This window comes from Pezoporus occidentalis, unplaced genomic scaffold (assembly GCF_034315485.1).
Source record: "Pezoporus occidentalis ecotype Australia unplaced genomic scaffold, CSIRO_AGI_Poc_V1 ctg38, whole genome shotgun sequence".
In the NCBI taxonomy this organism is placed as follows: Eukaryota; Metazoa; Chordata; class Aves; order Psittaciformes; family Psittacidae; genus Pezoporus; species Pezoporus occidentalis.
The window spans coordinates 3,584,285-3,607,601 of NW_026915702.1; the positions used below are offsets into that span (position 1 = coordinate 3,584,285).

General features: G+C 38.3%; 1 protein-coding gene across 3 annotated transcripts in view; it reads left to right on the forward strand.

Moving 5' to 3' along the window:
* PCLO (piccolo presynaptic cytomatrix protein) overlaps window positions 1-13,992 on the forward strand; it is a 358,200-nt gene extending 344,208 nt beyond the window's left edge. For all 3 annotated transcript variants that reach the window (XM_062631954.1, XM_062631955.1, XM_062631956.1), the window contains 3 exons: window positions 3,685-3,819; window positions 4,457-4,602; window positions 8,869-13,992. In XM_062631954.1, coding sequence (XP_062487938.1) covers window positions 3,685-3,819; window positions 4,457-4,602; window positions 8,869-9,009 — 422 coding nt within the window. In that variant the 3' untranslated portion in view covers window positions 9,010-13,992. The remainder of the gene's footprint in view (window positions 1-3,684; window positions 3,820-4,456; window positions 4,603-8,868) is intronic.
* Window positions 13,993-23,317: the final 9,325 nt, after the last annotated feature.

Below are 23,317 nucleotides of genomic sequence, written 5' to 3' on the forward strand. Positions count from 1 at the left end.
TGCAGTCCGCTAGGTGGGATATCACAAGAGCAGAATACAGGGAGAGAATTTCCTGACCACTCTTCTTGTGATGCAGCCCAGCATCACCAACATTGAAGGAGGTATTCCATTAATATTACCCAGCTTTCAAGGGCTCCTCTTCCCTCCAGGGCTTTATCCCATGATAATCTGCCAAGCAGATCCCTGAAGAAGCCGAAGTGCTCTCCTGAAGTCCAGAGTAATGAGCTTACTGCACGCCATCCTAGCTGCCCTAAGAGTCACTGCAGTCAAGGCTGCCATTGAGCTTCACATTCCAACCACCCCCTTCCTTTCAGTGAGAACAGGGTCCTGGTGATTTTGTGGTTGTTGCAGTTGTTTTTTGTTCAGTTAGTGATTTTATTTGGTTTGTGCTGCTTATTTTTTCCACCATCTGAATTCTTTGATTAAGCAGTAGGAGGATGATCTGTACCACATGGAATTAAAAAAAAAACCCCAAACCAGCCAAGCCCCCACCAGTACAACCTCCAATTATCATTGCCACACTCAGTAGGCCAGACCCACTGGAAACTTCTCGGAAGGAAAATCCTTGACCATAAAATATATGAGTCTTGAAGCTCCAGAAGATAATTTCTTACCTATTTTGCAAACAATGATTCTGTTATAAAAAAAAAATAATATGAGAAATTATTTTCAATATCCCCCTGTTTTGAATTCTTCTGTGTTTTGAATTTTATTTTGAATTCTACTGCTCTTGCTCACTCTTCTGGAACAGAAGGAGCCCTTACTAACTTATACACAACCATGAAACAAATGTCAGTTTATATATTTCCTCAATTTTGTTTTTTGTCCATCTGGCATCTATTCAGAAAAATTAGTCTAGGGTTGCTCATCAGGTAGCAGCATTGAGGCATCTCATATTTAAATTTCCAAGTTTAACATACTCACACTAGAGTATGTGAATAGACAGTCAATCTATCTAATTTACATTTAGACAATTGAACTGAATTAAATTCCTGCCATTGTCCAGTGAGATTTACCTGCTCATTTAAATACGTTGCTGAATCAGCCTTGATAACACAAGCTGATGGAGACAACTATTTACTGCTGTCTTAGGCAATTTTGCTTAACAGACATCTGATCAAAAAAGGAATAGGAGCACAATCCATAATTAACAGTGGAATTTGACAACAACAGTGTAGATGACACATCCTGTGATTTAAGCAGAGAGTCAAGACTAACAGCAGAACTAATTAACCTTTCAAAGCATGGATTGTGACAGTTCTACAAGAGGGACATCTCATGTTGCCATCACCACAGCAAATTTAAACCCCTTGACTTCTGAAATACCTTGCACCGATTTAGTTAATTGACCATCACCTTTTAATTGTTAATAGTTGTTTAATAAATCTGGTCCCTAAAAAGAGGTGTGTTGTCATGTAAAAATATCATTGATATATTTAATCATAGCCATATTTTTAAAGAAGTAATTAGTTACTGTTAACATGTTCCTAAAGTGAACACAATGTTGCTGTGCATGCCCACGGTCCCCCTCAGTAATTCTGTGTTTGATATACATATGTAACAGGTAAAATATTGCACAAATTCAATTTAAGTGTTTCTTATTCTTTTCAATATTTACTTTATCCTTTGTTTGTAGAAAACAATTTCATCCTTTTCCATTCCTTGTTTCCTAGGCTCAGTCAGAACATAATCATTTTAGTTCTTTACTATATGCCACTATATGCCACTGTGATAATCCTGGTTTGCACTTGTTTCATCTAGCATCATCTTTATTGAAACAAATATTAATATTAAAGTTGCAAATTATTTTCCAGTATCTTAGAAAGCCATATTAGTACTTTTCTAGAAAGATAAGCAATGTCTTTTCACTATATTTACTTTTTTTTCAGAGTTGCATTGTAGCATTTATTTATCACCATCCAGTCTACCAAAATACCCACGATCAGTTCCATTTACACATAAGTTACAATTAAAGTTTTCTAAACTTATGTAAGAATGCAAAAAATTGTGATTTGGAACTGTATTTTAAGTTATTTCTACCAATTCAATCCTCAGGGTCAGCCAATCCCATGACACCCTGAACAATTTTATTACAAAGAACATTCTTGTCCAGCTTAGCCCACTGTGGCCTCTCTCAACAGCTCATAGACAGCTCATTATTAACAGATCTCCTCATCAGCATATCTCTTTTTCCAGTTAAAGAATCAGCTCCACAAACCAGTGTACCTTTGCTCTATTCTTACACACTGCCAAAGGAAAGATGCAATGTACATATGCGAGAAAGAGTAAAAAGCCAGGCCACGGAAGGAATAGGAATCTTCAAAATTCTGCTAGGTTTTGAAGTGGTGATTTATTTTAGTGCAATATTTCATAAGGCTGATGTTACGGCTTTTTTACTGCATGCTGTGGGAGAAATGAAAATTAGTATGGAAGGACAAGAAAGCTATCATGGTTCATGTGCTTGCAGCTGGAGATCATTGTTTTCCTCATGAGGCTTAAGTAGTAAATCAGGATATTTGTCATAAAGAGTATCCCAACTACGGATGGTCTTTGCTGCTGCCATCACAAAACTTGGGCTCCATTCTCTTTGCAAATGTATAGCAGAAAACAAGATGCTATTATTGTTCAAACCTATAGGAAAGGGTTTGTGGTGACTAAATATAATGAAAGAATCACTTTCCTCTTAACAGGTCCTCTGCCACCTTACAAACTATGGGTGAAATGCTGACCCAGCTGAACCCCAATTGAAAATTTGTATTGACTGTAACTAGATTCCAGCTTGAGTTTGTGAGGATGCTTGGGGCCCCACATTGTAGCTGTGATTGTTATTAATTTTTTCATTCATGATCCCAAAATATATTTAAAGTAGGAAAAAAAAAGAGAATGTAGGATTGCACATGAACATCTGTGAAGCAACAGATGGCATTTTTAGTGAGGATTATTTAAATTTGGTTATACATTTTTAATACAAGTAATTAATATCTCAATGCCACTTGGTAACATTCTACTCTTTATGAAAGAAGCTTCTGCAGATGTGTCATAATTGTTTATTTCTGCAGAATTGCTTTGTTCCTTACAATATCTTGGCACCAGCTTCTAGAATTTCCTGGTAATGCTTTAAAGCCTCAGCCTGCTGGCACCAGAAACTAGGTAATAAAGACTTCCAGAGGCTTTATGGTTTGGTTTCTTTATAATGTCTAAAGAGAAGAGGAAGGTGAAATAGTATTTTACAGTAACAGGACAATAGATATAGAAGCACAACCCTTGTTATGACATGATGCTATTATAGACAGCAGAGGGTATGGGCTCTGCTTATGCCACCATACTCATTTAGAAGATGTAGCTCTGTTCTACTTTGCCTGGCTTCAGTAAAACCTTATGGGAGGACAAACAGGAAAGGCAATTGCCTGTATTCCATTCTGTGCCTTCTCTCCATTTCTGGACTGATTTAGAGAGAAATCCATACAAAGTAGGAATAATGGGCCTGTATTTCTGGCCACATGGCCACGTAAGAAGGAAAATCACCTTTACTTTTAAAGTCACAGTAACTACTTCCCTTAAAATTGTGTGAGTGATACTGCTCCATATTCGTAGGAAGGTGAAATGAAATGCTAACTTCACCAAAGCCTTAATTCAGTCACTTTCCTTTTAAAATAATGAGGGTTGCTTTTTTTGCTTTTCCAGGTAAAACACAGGTTATGGGTGAAATCAAGATTGCATTAAAGAAGGAAATGAAGACAGACGGAGAACAGCTGATAGTAGAAATCCTTCAGTGCAGAAATATCACATACAAATTTAAATCTCCAGATCATCTACCAGGTATCACACAGAAACCACCTTTACAATACTCTGAGAACACTAGGGAGGATGTATCTGAAGTCATTTAACATCACCACTAAAACAGGGAAAAATGTGCTTCTTAACCAGAATGACGTATTTTATAAGATTCTATTTGAAGTGCTATTTTTCTCCTATGAGAAATTTTAGTGAAAGTAAAAACTTTTTGTAGAAGCAAATTACACTCTCAGAAGTTAATCCTCTTTTTCATTTACTTTTGATTGTTTAAAATTAATCCTCTTTTAAGTTTAAATTAATCCTCTTTTAAGTTTAATAAAAAAATATAATTCCTTAGATTATTAAAGAACAATGATATGGATGGAAAAATTGTATTTTGGAGAAAAAGCTTTTTAAAATTTAAAAATGCATGTTAATAACAATATTTTCATATGTAAAAATGACATCAAGGTGTTTGTTCTGTTAATGTCATCACTGTAAACACAAAATAATTCCCTTGGAGTGAGTGGGGTGATTCCATTTCTACATCATGTGAATGAGAACAAAATATGCCTCTGTAAAATACCAGGCTCTGATTTGTCACACTTCCCTTCTGTTGAAATCATTAACAATGATTATTTAAGAGCTTCTGTATTTAACTCATTGAAATCTTCTTCCCCAGACCTGTATGTGAAGCTGTATGTTGTCAATATGACTACCCAAAAGAGAGTAATTAAGAAGAAAACTAGGGTATGCAGACATGACCGAGAGCCTTCATTCAATGAAACATTTAGATTTAGCTTGAGTCCTGCTGGGCATTCTCTTCAGGTAATTCTTCATTTTATTAAAACCTAATTTTGGATGTAGTCCATGTTGTGCTATGGGCATGTGAGACCAATATTCTACCTCAATTGTTTGCTGAAAATTACAAAGGAAATAACACAATTGCATAATAATGGAAATACTGGGCTGAAGGAGACTTTACAAGAAGGTTTAATCCATTGCCCCACACTGAGGAAGGGTATTTATAGACTGAAAGAGTCTGAAAGTTTTAAGCTTGATCTGTTCTTACAACCCCCTGAAGAAAAAAGTTACGGATGCCTTCCAAAAAATATTTTCTATGCATTTAGAATGTTTAGTGTACTACCTAAATTAAATACACTGTATTTTAAATTAATTTAAACTATCCTTATGTAACCTCAAAAAGCACAGAGGAAAACTGATCTTTCTTTTTATAAAAAAAGTTTGCACACTGGAATGTTGTTATCATACCTCTCCTCCCTGTTTTTCCAGGCTAGGTAAATGAAATTTCTTTCATGTATCCTGTCGCCTAAATAACTAATGGTTTTATCATTATCTCCAGTTCTTCAACTTCTTTAAAAGTTGTTGGTGACTAGGATTAGACACAGTAGTCATAATGTCAGATACTGCAAAACTACTGATTATGCCAATCAAAATATTCATGAAAGATATAATGAAACATATGTAAAGAAGATGACAGTATTTTCATCTGTGGCACACCAAATGATATGTGGAACTGATTTAGGGATAGTCTCTCTCCTGTGTTTTAGTTGCTTAGACAGATCTGATCATTTGGTCAGATTTACCTTTTTAGATGGTGAGGATTCACTTTACTTACTTTAATTTACTTTCATATGAGTAGATAACTAATATAAGCCAGATATTAAGGCTTCCTTTAGTCAGTGGATAGGTATGGACAATACCAGGTGTATATGCATGCTAAACTTAAAAGTAAGTGGGAGGAATTGTTGAGCATACCAGCATTCATTCAATGTACCTTGAAATCTGGAAGACTGAGGTAAACAAGCCAGCTACATTTCGATGACTAAAGTTAAACTGGATTATCTGAATGCTATGTTACGCTTATTAGTTGTATCATTAAAATTAAAGCCAAAATGGATGTCACTTACAAAACAAGGCCAACAGAAATAGATACTCTTTTCCCTGTGTTAAGGTGTCCTAACACCCTTATTGATTCAACAGACTTAATGAAAGAATATTTAAGTTGTTATATTACCCAGAAAAAATGCAGAGTAGTCAATAAAGTCTTGACAAAGCTGAAGAGCTAATATATCTGTAAGAAATGTGCTTCCAGTGGTGGTTTGATGAGGAAACTGTAAGGGGTGTGTAGACCAGTAAAGAAAAACTCACAGAGCCCTACAGAAAAACAAGCCATCAAGTTGCTAGTGAGGGAGGCGGTGAGGGAGGTAGCCATAGGAACAATCAGCCTGAGACTTGGCAACATTTCCTTAGAAACTCTGTGATATGTACTGGGGCTGCACACCAGGCTCAAGAGAACAAAGGCTGTAAAAGTAGAGAGGAACAAGTTTAAAACAAACAAAAGGTGTTTCTTCATGAAATCTGTAGTTTGAGGTGTAAAATTTATTGCCCTAAGATATTGTGGATAATAAATAATTTCATGGAAAAAGTAATTGGAGAAAACAATTGTACAAATTCATGAGGAAAATACCTCATAGTCTGTTAAATGCAAACATCCCACTTGTGAGTCAGGAAGTCAATGGTCCACATGTATTTTAAGAAAGTGACACTACATGGTTGCCTTGTTCTTATAATCTTCCTTATACACCACCCTATACTCTTTCGAAAGCAGAATATTTGCCTGGAGAGATCTTTAATCTGATCAATACACCTGTTTTTATGCACTCTTTGCACTTATTAGACAGTTTATTCCAGACAAAGCATGAAGTTTGTTGATTTGAATGCATAATTTGAAGGATGAGCATTAAGGGAAAAGAAATGGACATTGTCAAAAGAGATGTGGGAGAAAAACAAAACCAGAATGCATAGAACAAAAATGGAATTGGAAGATTAAGAGGGGAAATAAGATCAGAAAGAGGGAGTAAGATGAGATCAAACTTACTTAATAATCATAGAAAGTACATTGTAAAGAGAGATGAGAATGAACTGGAGGCAGGAATTAGGACAAGGGTCTGCACTCAAAAATTCAGCAGCAAGAGGTGTGAATATTAGTCATAAAAATGGGACACTGAGTTATTGAGAAAGAAAAAATATATAAAAAAAAAAAAGACAAGAAATAAAGAAATAAAGGAGAAGAGAAGAATTTCCAGAATTTTCTGGTCAAGAGTATTTGAAATAAGGAAAAGACATCCTGAGGATTAGAAACCGAGACTAGCTGATTCAGGATAACAAGTCTGAAATTTAAAGCGGAGCAGGGAAGAAACAAGACTGAGAGACAGATAAACTAGAGAGGACAGATACTAGGGATCCACCTGGGAGGAGTGGAGAGAAGGATAAAGGACTGAAGCAATGAAAAAATTTGTAAGGAATTTTTCCTCTCCCAATACTGTGGATGTGTCAGAATGAAAATGTTCCTCAGAAAACATTTCGACAGGTTTCATACAAGCACTTGCCTCAGCCCTTGGCAGTTTGCTTGCTCAATTCCCTGATTTCCCGGTTCCTTGGCAACCCACCTGGGACTCTTCTTGAAAACACTAAGATCCTGGCTCCTTTGTCTTGTTCCTTATCTGGCTCCTGGCTGACTGGCTAGCTGCAATTACAAATACATAATGTCCTTTCTGAGGGTAATCAGAAAAACCCAAAAGAAAAGAATGCTCATTTCTTTCACAGAAAGTCAGCAGCAGTGGAGGCAGGATGCTGGTTTACCCCAAGGCTTTCTGATGAGTGGAGTTCCCTAAACAGCTTAGTGCCTAAGGGTCTTTTGGTCCTCCCTCCTCAAACCTGTTGACTAATGGGCATGTAGGTGTTGAAGCTGTACAGGTACATACGTTACTTGCCGAGTGGTATCAAAATTGGGAACTGGGAAACTTATCCAGGAAAATTATTGCAAACTTCTTCTGTTTTTTAAAATTTCCATTGTAATGTAAAGTTTGCATTTCTTAGTTTGCTCCCCAGATTAGAATGGAGCTTTTTTAAAAAAAATTGATATTCTTGAATACTGGAAATTCAAGTTCTTCTGCAGTTCTGTTATGTGTCTACCGCCATATAGTCTTTCCCAGCATCTCATCCTTGAGTTCTGCAATTCCTTTGTTAGCCTAGATCTTTTGAAACCAAACAACAAAATGTCCTATTTTACTTTCCTGCTGACTCACACAGAAGGTGACAGCCTCCTAATGTTAGCAGTTACCTCACTTGCTCATTGCTGGAAGTCTGCTTAGTGACTGTTGTTATTACAAACCTCCTGCTAATCCTACCATGGAAATACAATCTTTCATGAGTTCTTTTTCTTTTTTAAGAACTTAGTAAGTTGATAGAAGAAAAACAACAAAAAACACGCAACATTGAGTTTGTTGATTCACTTAATAATTAAGAAAATCTAAAATTTACCTGCATGTGTATAACTCACCCCCTGAATCATATATATTATTAAACATTTTCTCTCAGAAATATGTAAAATGAACCTATAGAATCCGTCAGAGGAATCTATTGCTTGTATAGCATGAAGCTCAGCTGGAAAACCTCTGCATATATGATATATATTGGAGAATCTTGAGCACCCAAGCCTGCATAGCTCATGCGAGTGCCTGGGCTGTTCCCAGCACTTCCCACTCTCCACAGCTGAGAGAGCAAAACCTGTCAGACCAGTAGCTCTCAGCAGAGACATAGCAAGAATGAGATTTCAGACCAAGTCTATATTTTAGGTTCGACTACTGCTTGCAGAAACTAGAACCTTGGACTTTCTCACATGCTAGTCTGCTTGGAGCTACAGCCTATATGTAGAGTACCCTCTGACCTCCACATACTTAAAAGAGCTGGTACTTTGCCTTCATGAAGCTTTACCCTGTATCTTAAAACTTGAGTTTGCATTTGTCTTTGGTAACCAGCAGGTGAACAAATTGCTTACTGAAGTTCATCACCTTCTAGTTGCTACATCCCATGATAATAAAACAGAAGAGGGGAAGGTTCAATTTTCAAGAGGCTTGCTTTCTGTTGGGAGGTGACTATATATAAAGGGTTATGTTTCTTTTCTGCGGGTACAGAGCTTGACATTTCTGAATCTTTCATGTTTGCTAAGAAATGCGGTATGTTAATATGCACATTGATAATTATTTATTGTTGTTATTATTTTCCCAGATTCTGCTTGTCTCCAATGGAGGGAAATTTATGAAAAAGACACTGATTGGGGAAGCTTATATCTGGCTTGACAAAGTGGATCTAAGGAAAAGAATAGTAAACTGGCACAAACTGTTGGTCAGCTCCACACAAACACACTGAGCAGAGATGTTTGCTTAGGGCACAAAATCTTCAGATCCTGCTATAAGCAGCATCACTCCAAGACTATAGTTTGATATCATTGTGTTTAGCTAGTCTTTCAGAATACAAAATAGAAAAGAGCAGTCTCTGGGCTACATAGCACACTTAAATGAGGGCTAGTACATTTGTTTTGCTGCAAAAGACAGCAAAAGTAAAAGAAAACCTGGGCCCAGAAGTTAAAGTGCGGCTGTTTGAACTGAAGACTGACATGAGGGCTCAGTGATGTTGGACTCTTTGTGAAGAGAGTAACTGTGAAGGAAATAATGAAGGCTGGAAGGCAGGTGTTAATGCAGAGTTCAGCTGCAGCTGGAGGTAGTGTGATTGGAAGAGCAGTCTGGTTTTCTGCGCAACCAGAAGGAGATCACTTTATGCAAAAGCACCTACGGTGACTGACTTTCCAGATCTCACTTATCAGAAGTGCAAAACTTGCTCCTCTGCACCTTAAGATCTCTGATAATTCTCTGTAGTGAGACTATGCCACTTGACACAAACTGCAAGGTGTGATAATGTTATTTTTTCCTTCTTTATTTTTCCTTCAAAAACTATGCTGTGAAGAATCAGATCTGATTGTTTCATTTGTTTTTGTGTGTTAACAATGAATTTAAACCACTGTCCTGAAAAGTAAGTGATAAGAACATATAAATGGTCTATAATCTGGAATGTGGTTTGAAATAAAAAGGACAGGATGCAAACTGCACTATAAGAGGAAGAAAAAAATGCTGTTTTGATGCCAGTGACACCATACTTCACCCTTCGCTTTGAATTGGCAGTTTTAAAAAAGTTTGGAATTGAAGAGACTTAGGCACTAGGACTAATACCATTATTCCAACTAGTCCTTCCACTTTCAGAACCAGTCTTTACTGAAACTGTGCAGAGATGATGAATTCTAGGCTATTTTGTGGGTACTTTGGAGCAGTGAACCCACTATGCTAACATCAACCCACTCGGTGCAGGGCTCTGTATCACATCAGTGACACACCTGAAATCTAAAGGGAAGGGATAGCAGGGCAGTTACTGCCTGGATACTGTTGCATTAGAACAAATTAAGAACATCCTTTTGCTATCTCAGGTGAATGTCTTAGTGTAATCCACTCAACAGTGTGGCTTCTCAGTTAGGAAAGAAGTAAATAGGAAGATAACTTGCAACTGTGTCAGCACTTCCATGCTCAGAGTCCCACTTTCAGGGGCTTGAAGCCACGTAGTTAGACCATTTGGGAAGAAACTACTGCCTGGGATGGCTTAGGCTGGTTATGTTTTCCATTGTACCATTTTTGAAGATGGGAGAGTTTTTTCCTCCCATTCCTAAAAGTATGGCAGTTTCTTTAAAAGACAAGAATCAATATGGTACTAAAATCCCATGTTGCTCAGAAGTCATTTAATATTTCACAGCTTCATTAAAAAGTAGTTTCCCTGAAAATATTACTTCATGACCTTTGCATATTTAAAAAGAAAATGACCAAAATTCTGTGCTCCAGACATTTCTGTTTCTGGCCCAATAAGGACTTTTCACAAATTACTTAATGTACATCATCTTATATTTTCTCAATATATGTAGTACACTTCCACGGGTTGTGCAAGACCAACTTCTGGAAAATAATACATGCTTTTAAAAGAAGGAAAAAAAAAAAAAGGATCAGTTTACTCAGAAGCTGGACTGACCATGAGAAAGTTACACCATTTAATCTGGTGACACTTCCCACATACAGTTTTTGATTTATCTTTGTCAACTTAAAATAATACTGTGGAAAAGGAATAGAAGAAACACACAGAAGATATTAATGCTACACATACCAAGAAAACTCCTGTTAAGTTATTGATAACCTGCTGGTAGCCTGCTTACCTTGCAAGCAGAACAATCACATGAAAATCTTATTAGCTGTCCTAAAAACACAACATCACTGACAGTGGAAGTAGGATGTGTGTGCTTCAATGTTGAATTCTATGCTTTCACCAGTATATGTATGCCCTACCTCTCATACATTTTGAAAACAGTCTTCTGGAGTTATTGTAAACATTCTATATGTTTTGATGTTGTGTATGTTTTTTATAAGAAGGTAAATACTTCAAAGAAAAAATCCCCAATCGAACCAAAAAGTCCTATGTGGGTATATTCGACATGTGTTGCTCTTTTGGTAGGTTATTTTGCATTCCTGATGACTATAGTGTGTTCTTTTCTTGAAAAAAAATATCAAACTCCCCTTCCAACTTCTAGTTTCAATTACTGTGTGAAGTACAAGCTGCGAGGTGGGCAATTTTGTGCAAACTGCTGGTAATTCTGTTCTCTCTAAGATTTTTTATAAAGACAGAGATTCATGCTGGCAGTTGCTATGGAGATTTCCAGCAGGAGCAAGCACTGTCTGGCTGCCTTTCTGGGATACCTGTAATCATCACTCTTAATTGAGAAATTGGATGGGCATGCTTTGCTCTCACACACATACCAATGTGGCTATGTTTTTCTACCATAGTTGTGTTGAGTGGTATAGCTGTGGCTCTACGGAACAGCAACCTTTGTGGGTTAATCAGCTGTCAGCAACTGGTTTAACTCAGGCATCTTTGATTCTCTGATCAACACACAAAATGTTTCTGCATGTTGAAATGGCAGTTTTAGACTCCTCTCATGAAACGCAAAGAGTAGTTTGTCAGGAATGCAGCACTGTGTTGGCCAGCTGCAGGAAGGTTGGGACTCCTTTGGTGTCACCCTGGATGAGCTAGAGACAGACCTGGGCCCACTCTCCCTCTTTTCCAATGCAGCATCTTTCAGAGGTCAGAGGATGCTTCCAAAGTGTGCCAAGTTCCTTTTTTGACCAAATTTCTAGGTTGTACTGGAATCACTCTATGCAACACAGGTTCGTGTTTGTTTGAATGCATTTTTTTTCCCCCTTTTTTTTTTTCCCCTTGTTTTATGAGTGGTCAGGAAAAACTCCCTTGTGACGTTTTGTGAAGAATAATCTAACAAGGACTATTAGTATTTTTTTGCTTTTTTTGTATAGATCTCAGTACATTTTTTTTTCATTTTTTTTCTCATTAAGTTTTGTTTCTTTTATCTGGCCAAAAGTGCTTAGATGTGGCAACAGCTTTTATAATTTCTGAGTGATTGATTAGTGATGAGTTCACGTATTTCTATGTTTGCTTTGAAGACACGTTGCAGGGAGGCAACAGCAGAGGCATTTTAACTTTTTTTATTCATCAATCTGCTGAGTCAACAGAGATTGAAGCTGCTTCCTTGTTCAAGGCCTTGTATAGTGGAAACAAGCTGAAAAATGAGCAAAAGCACAGTGTGTGTGTTTACAAATGACAGGGATTTCTAATGTTATCATTATTATTATTATTATACATTCAGTGAGCAGCAAACAGCCACTTTTTTTTTTCTTTTCAGGTTAAAACTAGACATGAGAGTTTCTATGATGAATGTTGAACTAGCTATTTATCATTACACTTTAAAGGGATAGTATCCAGGGGCAATGAGTGCTGCTCCTTTATTACCCATGTTTTTTACATTACATGGATCCTGTGTGGAAGAAACAAAAACCCAATCCAAACCAGTTGAAGTCAATAACAACTGATCTGTTGAATTAAACTCGCTTTAAATCAAAAACTGGGAAGTATTTATTTTTCTGGATGCTGGGTGTTTGCATGTTTTGGTTGTGGTAGCTGGTAACCAGCTGATATTGATTTGTACTTTGAGGATGATGATGAGGAAAAAGAAAACATCTATTATATTGTAAGCTAGTGTGTGCCCAATAGAGATTACTTAATTGGGAATTAGTTTCATGGAAATATCAGAAAGATGTTAATAGTATTTTTTTAAATTATTATTTGAATCATAACTGACACTATTTTAAGTACTTTATTTTCATTGCTACAATGTTGAATGTCCCAGATTTCATTATTTGAGTATATATCTAGATATGTACATACATATGTGAATAAGACAGAAAATTTGCCTTTGTGTGAGTGTGACTTATAAAGGTAATGAAACAGAGAGGAAATTTAGTGTAAGTATCCACCTACATTATATTTAACCACTAGTCCTAAATGCCTTGTGAATTTTCAGTACACATGGCATGTAGGATCAGTTACTCTTTATAAATACATGTTGCCTTCAGAAGGAAAATAGAAAGAATAACCGGATACTCTCTCTTTAAATCATAAAAAGCATTTTAATGTTTTCTATATGTTTGGTTTTATTATTTTCAAAAGATTAATAAGCAAATATATCAATGAGCTCAAAAATTATAATATATATAGATATCCATAATGCAAAATAGATGATTTGAGAGAAAGCTGTTTTCTTAATTTGTTACCCTGTAAATAAGTATACATTTTTGTAAAACAAACTGAGTTTAACTCATTAATTCCATCTGACATCCAAGCATGTGAATGTGTCCTTATTTGGTTGTATCTTATAGATGTTCAGTGGCGTGCTCAGGTGCTCAACAATGGCTGACTAGCGTGTGTGCTGTCATGCTACGGACAACGTGTACAGCATACCCAATGTTTAAAAAAAATCCCAAAACACACAAAAAAAACCACAAAAACAAACAAACAAACAAACAAAAAAAAAGATTAGTCCTTGGAGAAATGTAATGTTTCCACAGTGATTGTTGCATGCATAGGTGGTGGTTTGTTGATATTCATTTTGGTTTGAATTTCCTTTAATTTTCATTTTTTTTCCAGATTCATCAGCAAAAAAAAAAAAAAAAACACAAAAAAAACCAACCAAAAAAAAAAAAAACAGACCTGTTCGAAAAGTTGTAAAAACTTGAAACAAAAGCAGTATGAAAATTGTATAAAAATGCTTGTAAATCTGTTTCAGTTTTCACTTTATGTATAAATCCATGTCATGGTTTTGTGATTGTATACAGGATGTATCTTGAGAACTTATGCAAATTGTGCTCTATAAAGGCTGTTATTCCAGTCTGACAAATAAATATTTAAAATATCTGGTTTGGTTTCTTTTCCCTAATTAATACAAAAATATATTTTGCTGTTTCGGATTTCCCATGTGTTGACCATAGTGGTTTTATTGTAATGCTGTACACACTGCCCATATTCATCTGTTCTGTTTCATCATTAGCACACCTCCCTGGGTATTACTAGTGTCCCACGTTTCATTTTGAAGAAATGGTTAGTTCACCAAAAATTTTCTTCAAACAAATCAGAACCAGGATCCACATGCAGCTTGTTGATGTCTTCACACAGATTCATCTCTGGTGTCCTATATAGACAACAAATAAAGGTGAATACATCAGCACAGTTTAGAAACATACAGGGTTCTGTCTCCTCACTGCAAGCAAAAGACAAAAATGTAGCCTAACTATGTATCCTTTTAAGTTCCAGAGGAAGGCAGAATAAGAAAGCATCTGATAAATTATAAAAGGGTTTTCTGGCTCTTTTCTCCAGTAGAAAGATGGAATGATTTTCAGGAACAATGTCTTTTAGAACCATAAACAAGAAATAAGTTTCTTTCAGCAATCATTTTTTATATTACTCAATTGTACTTGACTTGCTGAATGTCTATGAGATTTTCACATAGAACCTGAATCTCTGAGTCATGTCTAGACCTATATTTTCTATATTTGACTAGTTTCCTGCCTTGATACAAATAATAAAACATTTATACACCTGGGTCAAAGCAATCCCAGGCACAGCCACAGGTTGGGCAGAGAAGAGATTCAGAGCAGCCCTGTGGAGAAGGACTTGGGGGTGTTGGTCAATAAGAAAATGAACATGAACTGCAGTGTGTGCTTGCAGCCCAGAAAGCCAACTGAATCCTGGGCTGCATCAAAAGGAGCGTGACCAGCAGGTCAAAGAAGGAGGTGATCCTGTCCCTCTACTCTGCTCTTGTGAGACCTCACTTGGAGTATTGTGTGCAGTTCTAGTGTCCTCAACATGAAAAGGACATGGGGGGACAGGGAACTGAAGCACCTCCTGTATGAAGACAGGCTGAGAAAGTTGGGGCTGTTCAGCCTGGAGAAGGGAAGGCTGCGTGGAGACCTCATAGCGGGGCCTATAGGGATGCTGGGGAAAGACTCTTCATTAGGGACTATACTGATAGGACAAGGGGTAATGGGTTAAAACTTAAACAGGGGAAGTTTAGATTGGATATAAGGAAGAAATCCTTTCCTGTGAGGGTGGTGAGGCACTGGAATGGGTTGCCCAGGGAAGTTGTGAATGCTCCATCCCTGGTGGTGCTCAAGGCCAGATTGGACAGAGCCTCGGGTGACATGGCTTAGTGTGAGGTGTCCCTGCCCATGCCAGAGGGGTTGGAACTAGATAATCTTAAGGTCCTTTCCAACCCTAACTATTTTATGATTCTATGATTCTATACTGCCCAGTAAGATAAATCGATGTTTGAGTCTGTCACCTGGAACCCATACACTGGATTCTTTTTTCTACCAGTTGGTGCCCTTTTCTCAAAATCTAAGGTAGTGAGAAACAGGCAACATCTTTGAGGATGCCTCAAGAAAAGGAGGTGCCCTTTTTTCACATTAGCCTACTTGATACAACAGTGACCAATGCTAGTTTCTATTACTGTCCATCAGGAGCCAAAACCTAGTCTTCCCAGTACCTGCCTTAGTCACAAAGACATCCTTTGGGTACCTCTCTGATGAGACAGTCATGGCTATAATCAACACTTTGCCACACACTCAGCCCCACTTCTCAGTATCCTCTGTTATTTTGCTGAGGCAGTTCCTCATCATCCTGCCCAGCGTGCTGGCCCTATAGATACAGTTAGAAAGCATTTCCGAAGGGTTAAAGCTTCTTGGGACAGAAAGCTGACTAGAAGTAGCTGCCAAGGAAGCTGTAGGTCAATCTGAATCTAGCTCCAGTTTACGGAAGGAAAATTCCAGTGTTCCTTCACACACACCAGAAAGAATAATTAAATGATATGTTTCTTTTTAAATAATGAACAGTGTATAACAACAATGTGTGTTTACTCAGTTAAAGCCCTTAGCAAAGTGCAGACTATGCATTAAATATTTCCTCACAGTGCTGCTGTGGGGTTTAACCCAGCAGCTGTGCATAGTACCTTATGCAAAACTGGCAGTGGGGTGGTTCACAGAATATTTTTAAATATTAAATTTAAAGCTCATGGAGAGAGAAATCACTGAAAAATATGCACAGATTTAGCTTCACATTCTGTCTCTAAGGGCAGCTCCCTCAGCTCTCAGATACTGAAATGAAACATCAAATAGTCACTGAATTCACAGTGTGATATGTGAATTCACATAGGCTCATGCTCCCGTACCGCGGCAGTGGAGAGGCTGTGCTGCCCCCTTGCAGCATCGTACAGCAATGAAGCTGCATTTCATCCACACTGATTTCATGCTGCTAAAATTGCCTGAACAGCTATTTACTGCATTTTTTTAACTACCTTTTTTTTTCTGTTAAATAAAAGTAAGTCTGAATTACTCCTATCTATTCCAATGAAGCTGCATATCATAGAGTCATAGAGTCATAGAAGAGTTAGGGTTAGAAAGGACCTTAAGATCATTTGGTTCCAAACCCCCCTGCCAGGGGCAGGGACACCTCACACTAAACCATATCACCCAAGTCTCTGCCCATCCTGGCCTTGAACACTGCCAGGGATGGAGCATTCACAACATCCCTGGGCAACCTATTCCAGTGCCTCACCACCCTTACAGGAAAGAACTTCTTCCTTACATCCAGCTTAAACTTCCCCTGCTTAAGTTTTAACCTGTTACCCCTCGTTCTATCACTACAGTCCTCCCCAGCATCCCTATAGGCCCCTTCAGATACTGGAAGGCTGCTATGAGGTCTCCATGCAGCCTTCCCTTCTCCAGGCTGAACAGCCCCAACTTTCTCAGCCTGACTTCATACAGGAGGTGCTCCAGTCCCTTGATCATCCTCATGGCCCTCCTCCGAACTTGTTCCAACAGTTCCATGTCCTTTTTATGTTGAGGACACCAGAACTGCACACAATACTCCAAGTGAGGTCTCACGAGAGCAGAGTAGAGGGGCAGGATCACCTCCTTCGACCTGCTGGTCACGCTCCTTTTGATGCAGCACAGGATATGGTTGGCTTTCTGGGCTGCAAGCACACACTGAAGCCGGCTCATGTTCATTTTCTCATCGACCAGCACCCTCAAGTCCTTCTCCGCAGGGCTGCTCTGAATCTCTTCTCTGAACAACTGTAGCTATGCCTGGGATTGCCCTGACACAGGTGTAGGACCTTGCACTTGGCATGGTTAAACTCCATAAGGTTGGCATCTGTCCACCTTATATCAGGGACTTCTCTATCATGCCTCTCTATTTTGTCCTCTTTTCAATGGACTCTCCCTCCAGGACTTTGTTCTCAGTTTCTCTTCTATCAGTTTTGCAGATTTGTCGACTCAACATTCTCTAGTTTTGCTTATATTAGTAAGTAAAGCATCTCTGAACATAAGAACTTCTACATTTAAATTGTTAAAACTTTCCCCAGGAACATGGATCTGCAGGCATAATGTCCTGACCATGAATTCCTATGTTCTCTGGGACATCACAAGGGCTTTCTTCCCAGGGAGCACTAAGCCTTTGAGTTCTCATGAGACCCCTCTTTGAGAACTGTGTTCAGCTTTTGGGCCCTCCGTACAGGAAAGACATGGACCTGTTAAAGTGAGTTCAGAGGAAGTCCAAAAAGATCAGACGTCTGGAGCACCTCCTCTAAGATGACAGTCTGAAAGTGTCTCCTTGTTCAGTCTGGAGAAGAGGAGGCTCCAGGGAGGACTTATAACATGCTTCCAGTACTTAAAAGTACTGCGGCTTACAAGAATGCTGGAAAGGGACTTTTTACAGGTCCATGAAGTAACAGAACAAAGAGGAGTGGCTTTAAACTGAAAAAGGTAGATTTAGATCAAATATTATGAAAAAGTTCTTTACTATGATGGTGGTGGGAGTCTGGAACAAGTTGCCCAGAGAAGCTGCGTATGCTCCATCCCTGAAGGTGGTCGGGGCCAGGTTGGATGGGGCTAGTGGAAGGTGTCCCTGCCCATGGCTAGGGGCTTGGGACGAGATGAACTTCAAGGTCCTTTCCAACCCAAGCCATTCTATGGTTCTATGATTTAATTGTCTTGGGTAGAGCTGTCTACAGATGCCTTTCAGGAGGATACAAAGAATTGGGCTCTTGGAGGTGTGCAATGTGTCAAGAAATACAAGTTACAACATAATAAACTCTGCTTATATATTAAAAAAAAAAATCTCAGTAGGCATAATAAGTGGGAAAAAAAAAACAACAGACTGTGAAATACCCATCCTTGGAAGTATTTGAAACATCTGGATAAGTGCCTAAGTAACTTGATACATGTAGTCTTGTTTTGAGCAGGGGTGGGGAATTTGACTAGATGACCTGCCATTGTGTCTTCCAAGCTAAACCACTGTCTTGGACTCCAGAGTTAATGTAGTAGCAAGAAATTGCATCCTTGTATTATCACTTTGTTTTTTAAATACTCAAAGAGAAGGACAGTGCCTTTGAGTTCAAAGATGTCAGTCACCAATATACATTATATTTTAGTTAGATTAATCATAAGGGTCTATTTGTGCTTTTCGCTTGAAGTGTTTCTGCACAAAAAAGAAGTGAACAGAATCCCTTGTTTGGCAGCAGTGCAATATCACTCTTGAGTGAAATTCATTGCTGGCCGATATAAATCTTTCACACCAAAGAGCTGCAAAGCCTGTTTGCTCTATTACCTCTCCCAAGTGCAAAACACAAGCCTAGCCCCATTTTAAAGTTGCTAATCTACCAATTATCTTTCTCCTTTCTGCGATGCAGGAGTTTAGTGGGGAAACAGAGAAATACAATTGCTGCACAGTTCTGCATTTCCCCTGCTTCAGGACCCTATGCACCAAAAAGAAACAGCCAGTGGGACAATCAGCTGTAAGTAAACCACGACAGCACCAAAAAGAAACAGCCAGTGGGACAATCAGCTGTAAGTGGGTTGCAAAAGTAGACAAGAGCTGCAACATTGTGATGAAAAGGAACTGGACCAGCCCAGGGCCTAAAACCACTATAGTCCTCTTTTTATGGGAAAAGGTACAATATTTAAGCAATGACACAATAGCACAGCTACTGGAAGGATGTTCAACTCTCCAGATTTTTCTAAAAACTGTCTGGATTATGGTTTTACCTGATTTTATTTGTAGAATGATCTTGATTAATTTATTTCCAATTAATAGCTGGAAATATTATAATTAATTCTGAAATCAATTTCTGAGTTTATTGCATGTTCATATGCTTAAGAATAAAACCCAGTAATAGTTCTGTTTAATAATTTGTGTCACCACAAATTCTATTAACTTGAGGATTCAATGGATACACTGAGGATTTTAAACAAACATTGTCTGCTAATCCTACAAGTAGGAGCTATAATGACTGTGATATCCCTCACTCAGGATCAGAAAATGATAAAGTACTGGTAATACACAAAGATTTCAAGTCCTGCTCCAAATATGAAATAAACACTGATTATTAGCTCTTAAGAACACCTGAAAAGAGTGCAATAAATACAAAAAAGGAAAGAATAAGATACTTTCCATGAGGTGTATTTACAACTTTTTTCACAAAAAAAATATATTGTGGAGATAAGGGTGTTAGAGAATGGGGACTGGACATATGCACCATATCACTATTTCTATATGTAGCTCAACATTAATGTTCTGTGACTGTCATTTCAAAATATAAAGGAATTGAAATTTGATACTTTTAGGTATGGGGGGTTTTATGCTAATGAAACAGAATTTTTGAAATCAGGTCCTGATAATGCTAAAAAATACTTGCATACTAGTGAAAATACAATAAAATTTCTGATTTTTCAGCCAGTTACATCTCAAGACTTACCAAGAACAATAAAGATGATTATAAGAATTTGCAAGCTTTTTCATCCCTGAAATTTACAGAAAATAAGGAACTGCTATTCCTTTTCTTTCACAGGTCCTCACAGGTGGAGAAGCTGAGGCACAAGAAAGCTACAAGCCTTTTTCTGAACGTCTTTAAATTATCAGAACTTTCTCATTTCTCCTTTGCAAATAGTACACCTTACTCATTCTCTTTCTCTAAGAGGAAATGAAAGAAACCCTCATTTAAATGCTGTTTTCTGAAAATCAAATTAATAAAACCTCGAGTAATTATTTTGTGTGTCTAAAGAGAAGAGGTCAGAGAAAAAACTCCAACTAAAGAGCAGTAAGCATTCATGTTGACAGCAAGCGCCCGGAGCTTGCATGTTGTCTTTGAAGCAGATGTGGGCTGAACACATTTGGGTAACTGCTCAGAGCTGCTTGCATTCCCAGCTCTAACTGACAATGGAAATAACAGCCTCATTTTCATCAGTGGATTTAAGAATTTGGAGGAGCTTTTACAACCTGGGGGCATTTTGTTCTTGCTTCATCCTAGGCATTCAGAAAATGGAATAAACACAAATATAGCTACTTGAAAGCTAAGACTCAGGTTGTTAGGACTATATTCTGTTCTCAATCTCATCTCTTCAGGGCACAGTAGAATTTAGCATTATTTTTCTTCTTTTCATTATTGTATTACAGATAGAAGGATGCAAGCATACAAACTTTTCAACAGCTTTCCTACCAGAGTGCACCTGATGTCATCTTTCTTCAGTTAATATTGGTGGTTTCTGTGCTGTTGCTCCACCATGGTTTTTTTCTTTCTAGTTCAGGTATACATCACATAGATGGGAACTCTTCACCTGGTTCACTCCTTGGCTCCCACTAGCATATGATGATGGTTCCTTACCTCCTTAGCTTAGATTAAATTCTATATTCAAGCATAGAAGAGCCTTGCAGCTTTAGAGGGCTGCACTGTAGGCATTCAAATTTAGGTAAAATAAATCTCACTCTGGAAGTTTTAACTATCATCACAGAATTGCAAGCCAAGGTGCAACGATAATGCTTGGTAAGCAGATAAGGGTGATTTAGTTTAATGAAAATAAATTCTGTGCAGTCTCAAATGCTTTGTTTGTGACAGACAGACTAATTGATAGCATATGATATGTCTGATGCTGCTTTAGGAGAAGAATCCAGACCTCCAGGCTGTGTTCGTTTAACACCACTCACACAAAATGTATTAGTTTGAGCTATTCAGGACATTATGGTAACATCTAAAGCTACCTGAAATGAATCTCCCTTTTGTTGTTTTGCTGCAAGGTCAGGCTTTCTCTGATAAGAAACTATGTGCTTTCAATGATTTTTAGCATATTTCAAATAACATAGTGTAATAAAGAGGCATAAGACATGCACAGCATGCATTCTAAAAGCAAAGAAACACAAAAACAGTCAAAGAGCCAATTTTTGAAAACAAATGTATTTTTCAAATGTAGTTTAAAAAAAGTTTTTAAATGCTTGAATACTGCCAGTCCTGGAATCCATGTTCCCAAGAAGAAATATATTGTAAAAGTATTAAGTTTTTTTTCTAAAGTGTAGGAAGTACATGAGTGCCAAGGAAATGTGGCTTAAATCTCTGAAGTAGTGTCTGGTGATGTGCAGCACAGCAAAATTAACATAAACATTTACATGAGAAGAGAAAAGCAAGTCTGTGCTTTCCTAAGTAGCTTTGATACACCAAGAGCTTTTTGAAATCAATATAAATGCTGCAAAACTACACAAGACAAATTTTTCTTGAGTAAAAGCTTGTCTTTGGAGTAAGAGCTCTTTTCTTATTCCTACCATGATGCTTATAGAATCATAGAATCATAGAATAGTTAGGGTTGGAAAGGACCTTAAGATCATCTAGTTCCAACCCCCCTGCCATGGGCAGGGACACCTCACACTAAAACATATCACCCAAGGCCTTGTCCAACCTGGTCTTGAACAATGCCAGCGATGGAGCATCCACAGCCTCCCTGGGCAACCTATTCCAATGCCTCACCACCCTCACAGGAAAGAATTTCCTCCTTATATCCAATCTAAACTTCCCCTGTTTAAGTTTTAACCCGTTCCCCCTTGTCCTATCACTACAGTCCCTAATGAAGAGTCCCTCCCCAGCATCCCTATAGGCCCCCTTCAGATACTGGAAGGCTGCTATGAGGTCTCCACGCAGCCTTCTCTTCTCCAGGCTGAACAGCCCCAACTTTCTCAGCCTGTCTTCATACAGGAAGGTGCTTCAGTCCCCTGATCATCCTCATGGCCCTCCTCTGGACTTGTTCCAACAGTTCTATGTCCTTTTCATGTTGAGGACACCAGAACTGCCACAATACCCCAGGTGAGTTCTCACAAGAGCAGAGTAGAGGGGCAGGATCACCTCCTTCTTTGACCTGCTGGTCACGCTCCTTTGGATGCAGCCCAGGATACAGTTGGCTTTCTGGGCTGCAAAGCACACACTGAAGCCGGCTCATGTTCATTTTCTCATTGACCAACACCTCCAAGTCCTTCTCTGCAGGGCTGCTCTGAATCTCTTCTCTGCACAACCTGTAGCTCTGCCTGGGATTGCTCCCACCCAGGTGTAGGACCTTGCACTTGGCATGGTTAAACCTCATGAGGTTGGCATCAGCCCACCTCACAAGCATGTCAAGATCCCTCTGGATGGCATTCCTTCCCTCCAGCGTATCAACCGAACCACACAGCTTGGTGTCATCAGCAAACTTGCTGAGGGCACACTCAATCCCACTGTCAATGTCAGTGATGAAGATGTTGAACAAGACCAGTCCTGACACCGATCCCTGAGGGACACCACTCATTACTGGTCTCCAACTGGACATAGAGCCATTGACCACAACTCTTTGTGTGTGGCCATCCAGCCAGTTCTTTATGCACCGAGTGGTCCATCTATCAAACTGATGTCTCTCCAATTTAGAGACAAGGAAGTTGTGTGGGACAGTGTCAAACACTTTGCACAAGTCCAGGTAGATGACATCAACAGCTCTGCCTCTGTCCATCAGTTCTGTTATCTTTAAGTTCAACATGACTTTACAGACCATGTTATTCTGCTGGCATGTGGCTTTTCTAAACTATCAGTAAGGGTAAAATTAGGTTTCTCATTATCATTTACCTTAGTTTCTACATCAGTATGAGCAACACAGAGAGTAAATATTTGAGGGCATAGTAGAACAATGTGCCCACAGAGAAACTCTAAAGGGCAATATCAGTCATTATACGAAGCTCTCCAAGGGAAGGTTTAGTTACTTTTGCATGTTCCAAATAGAAGAAGTAGAGTCTCTGTCAAACACATCCTATTATTATTATTATTAATATTTAAAGTAAGTATAATTTGGGAAAGGGGCATCAAGAGGTGAAAAACTGATGTTTTTAAACTTAGGTTTAAACT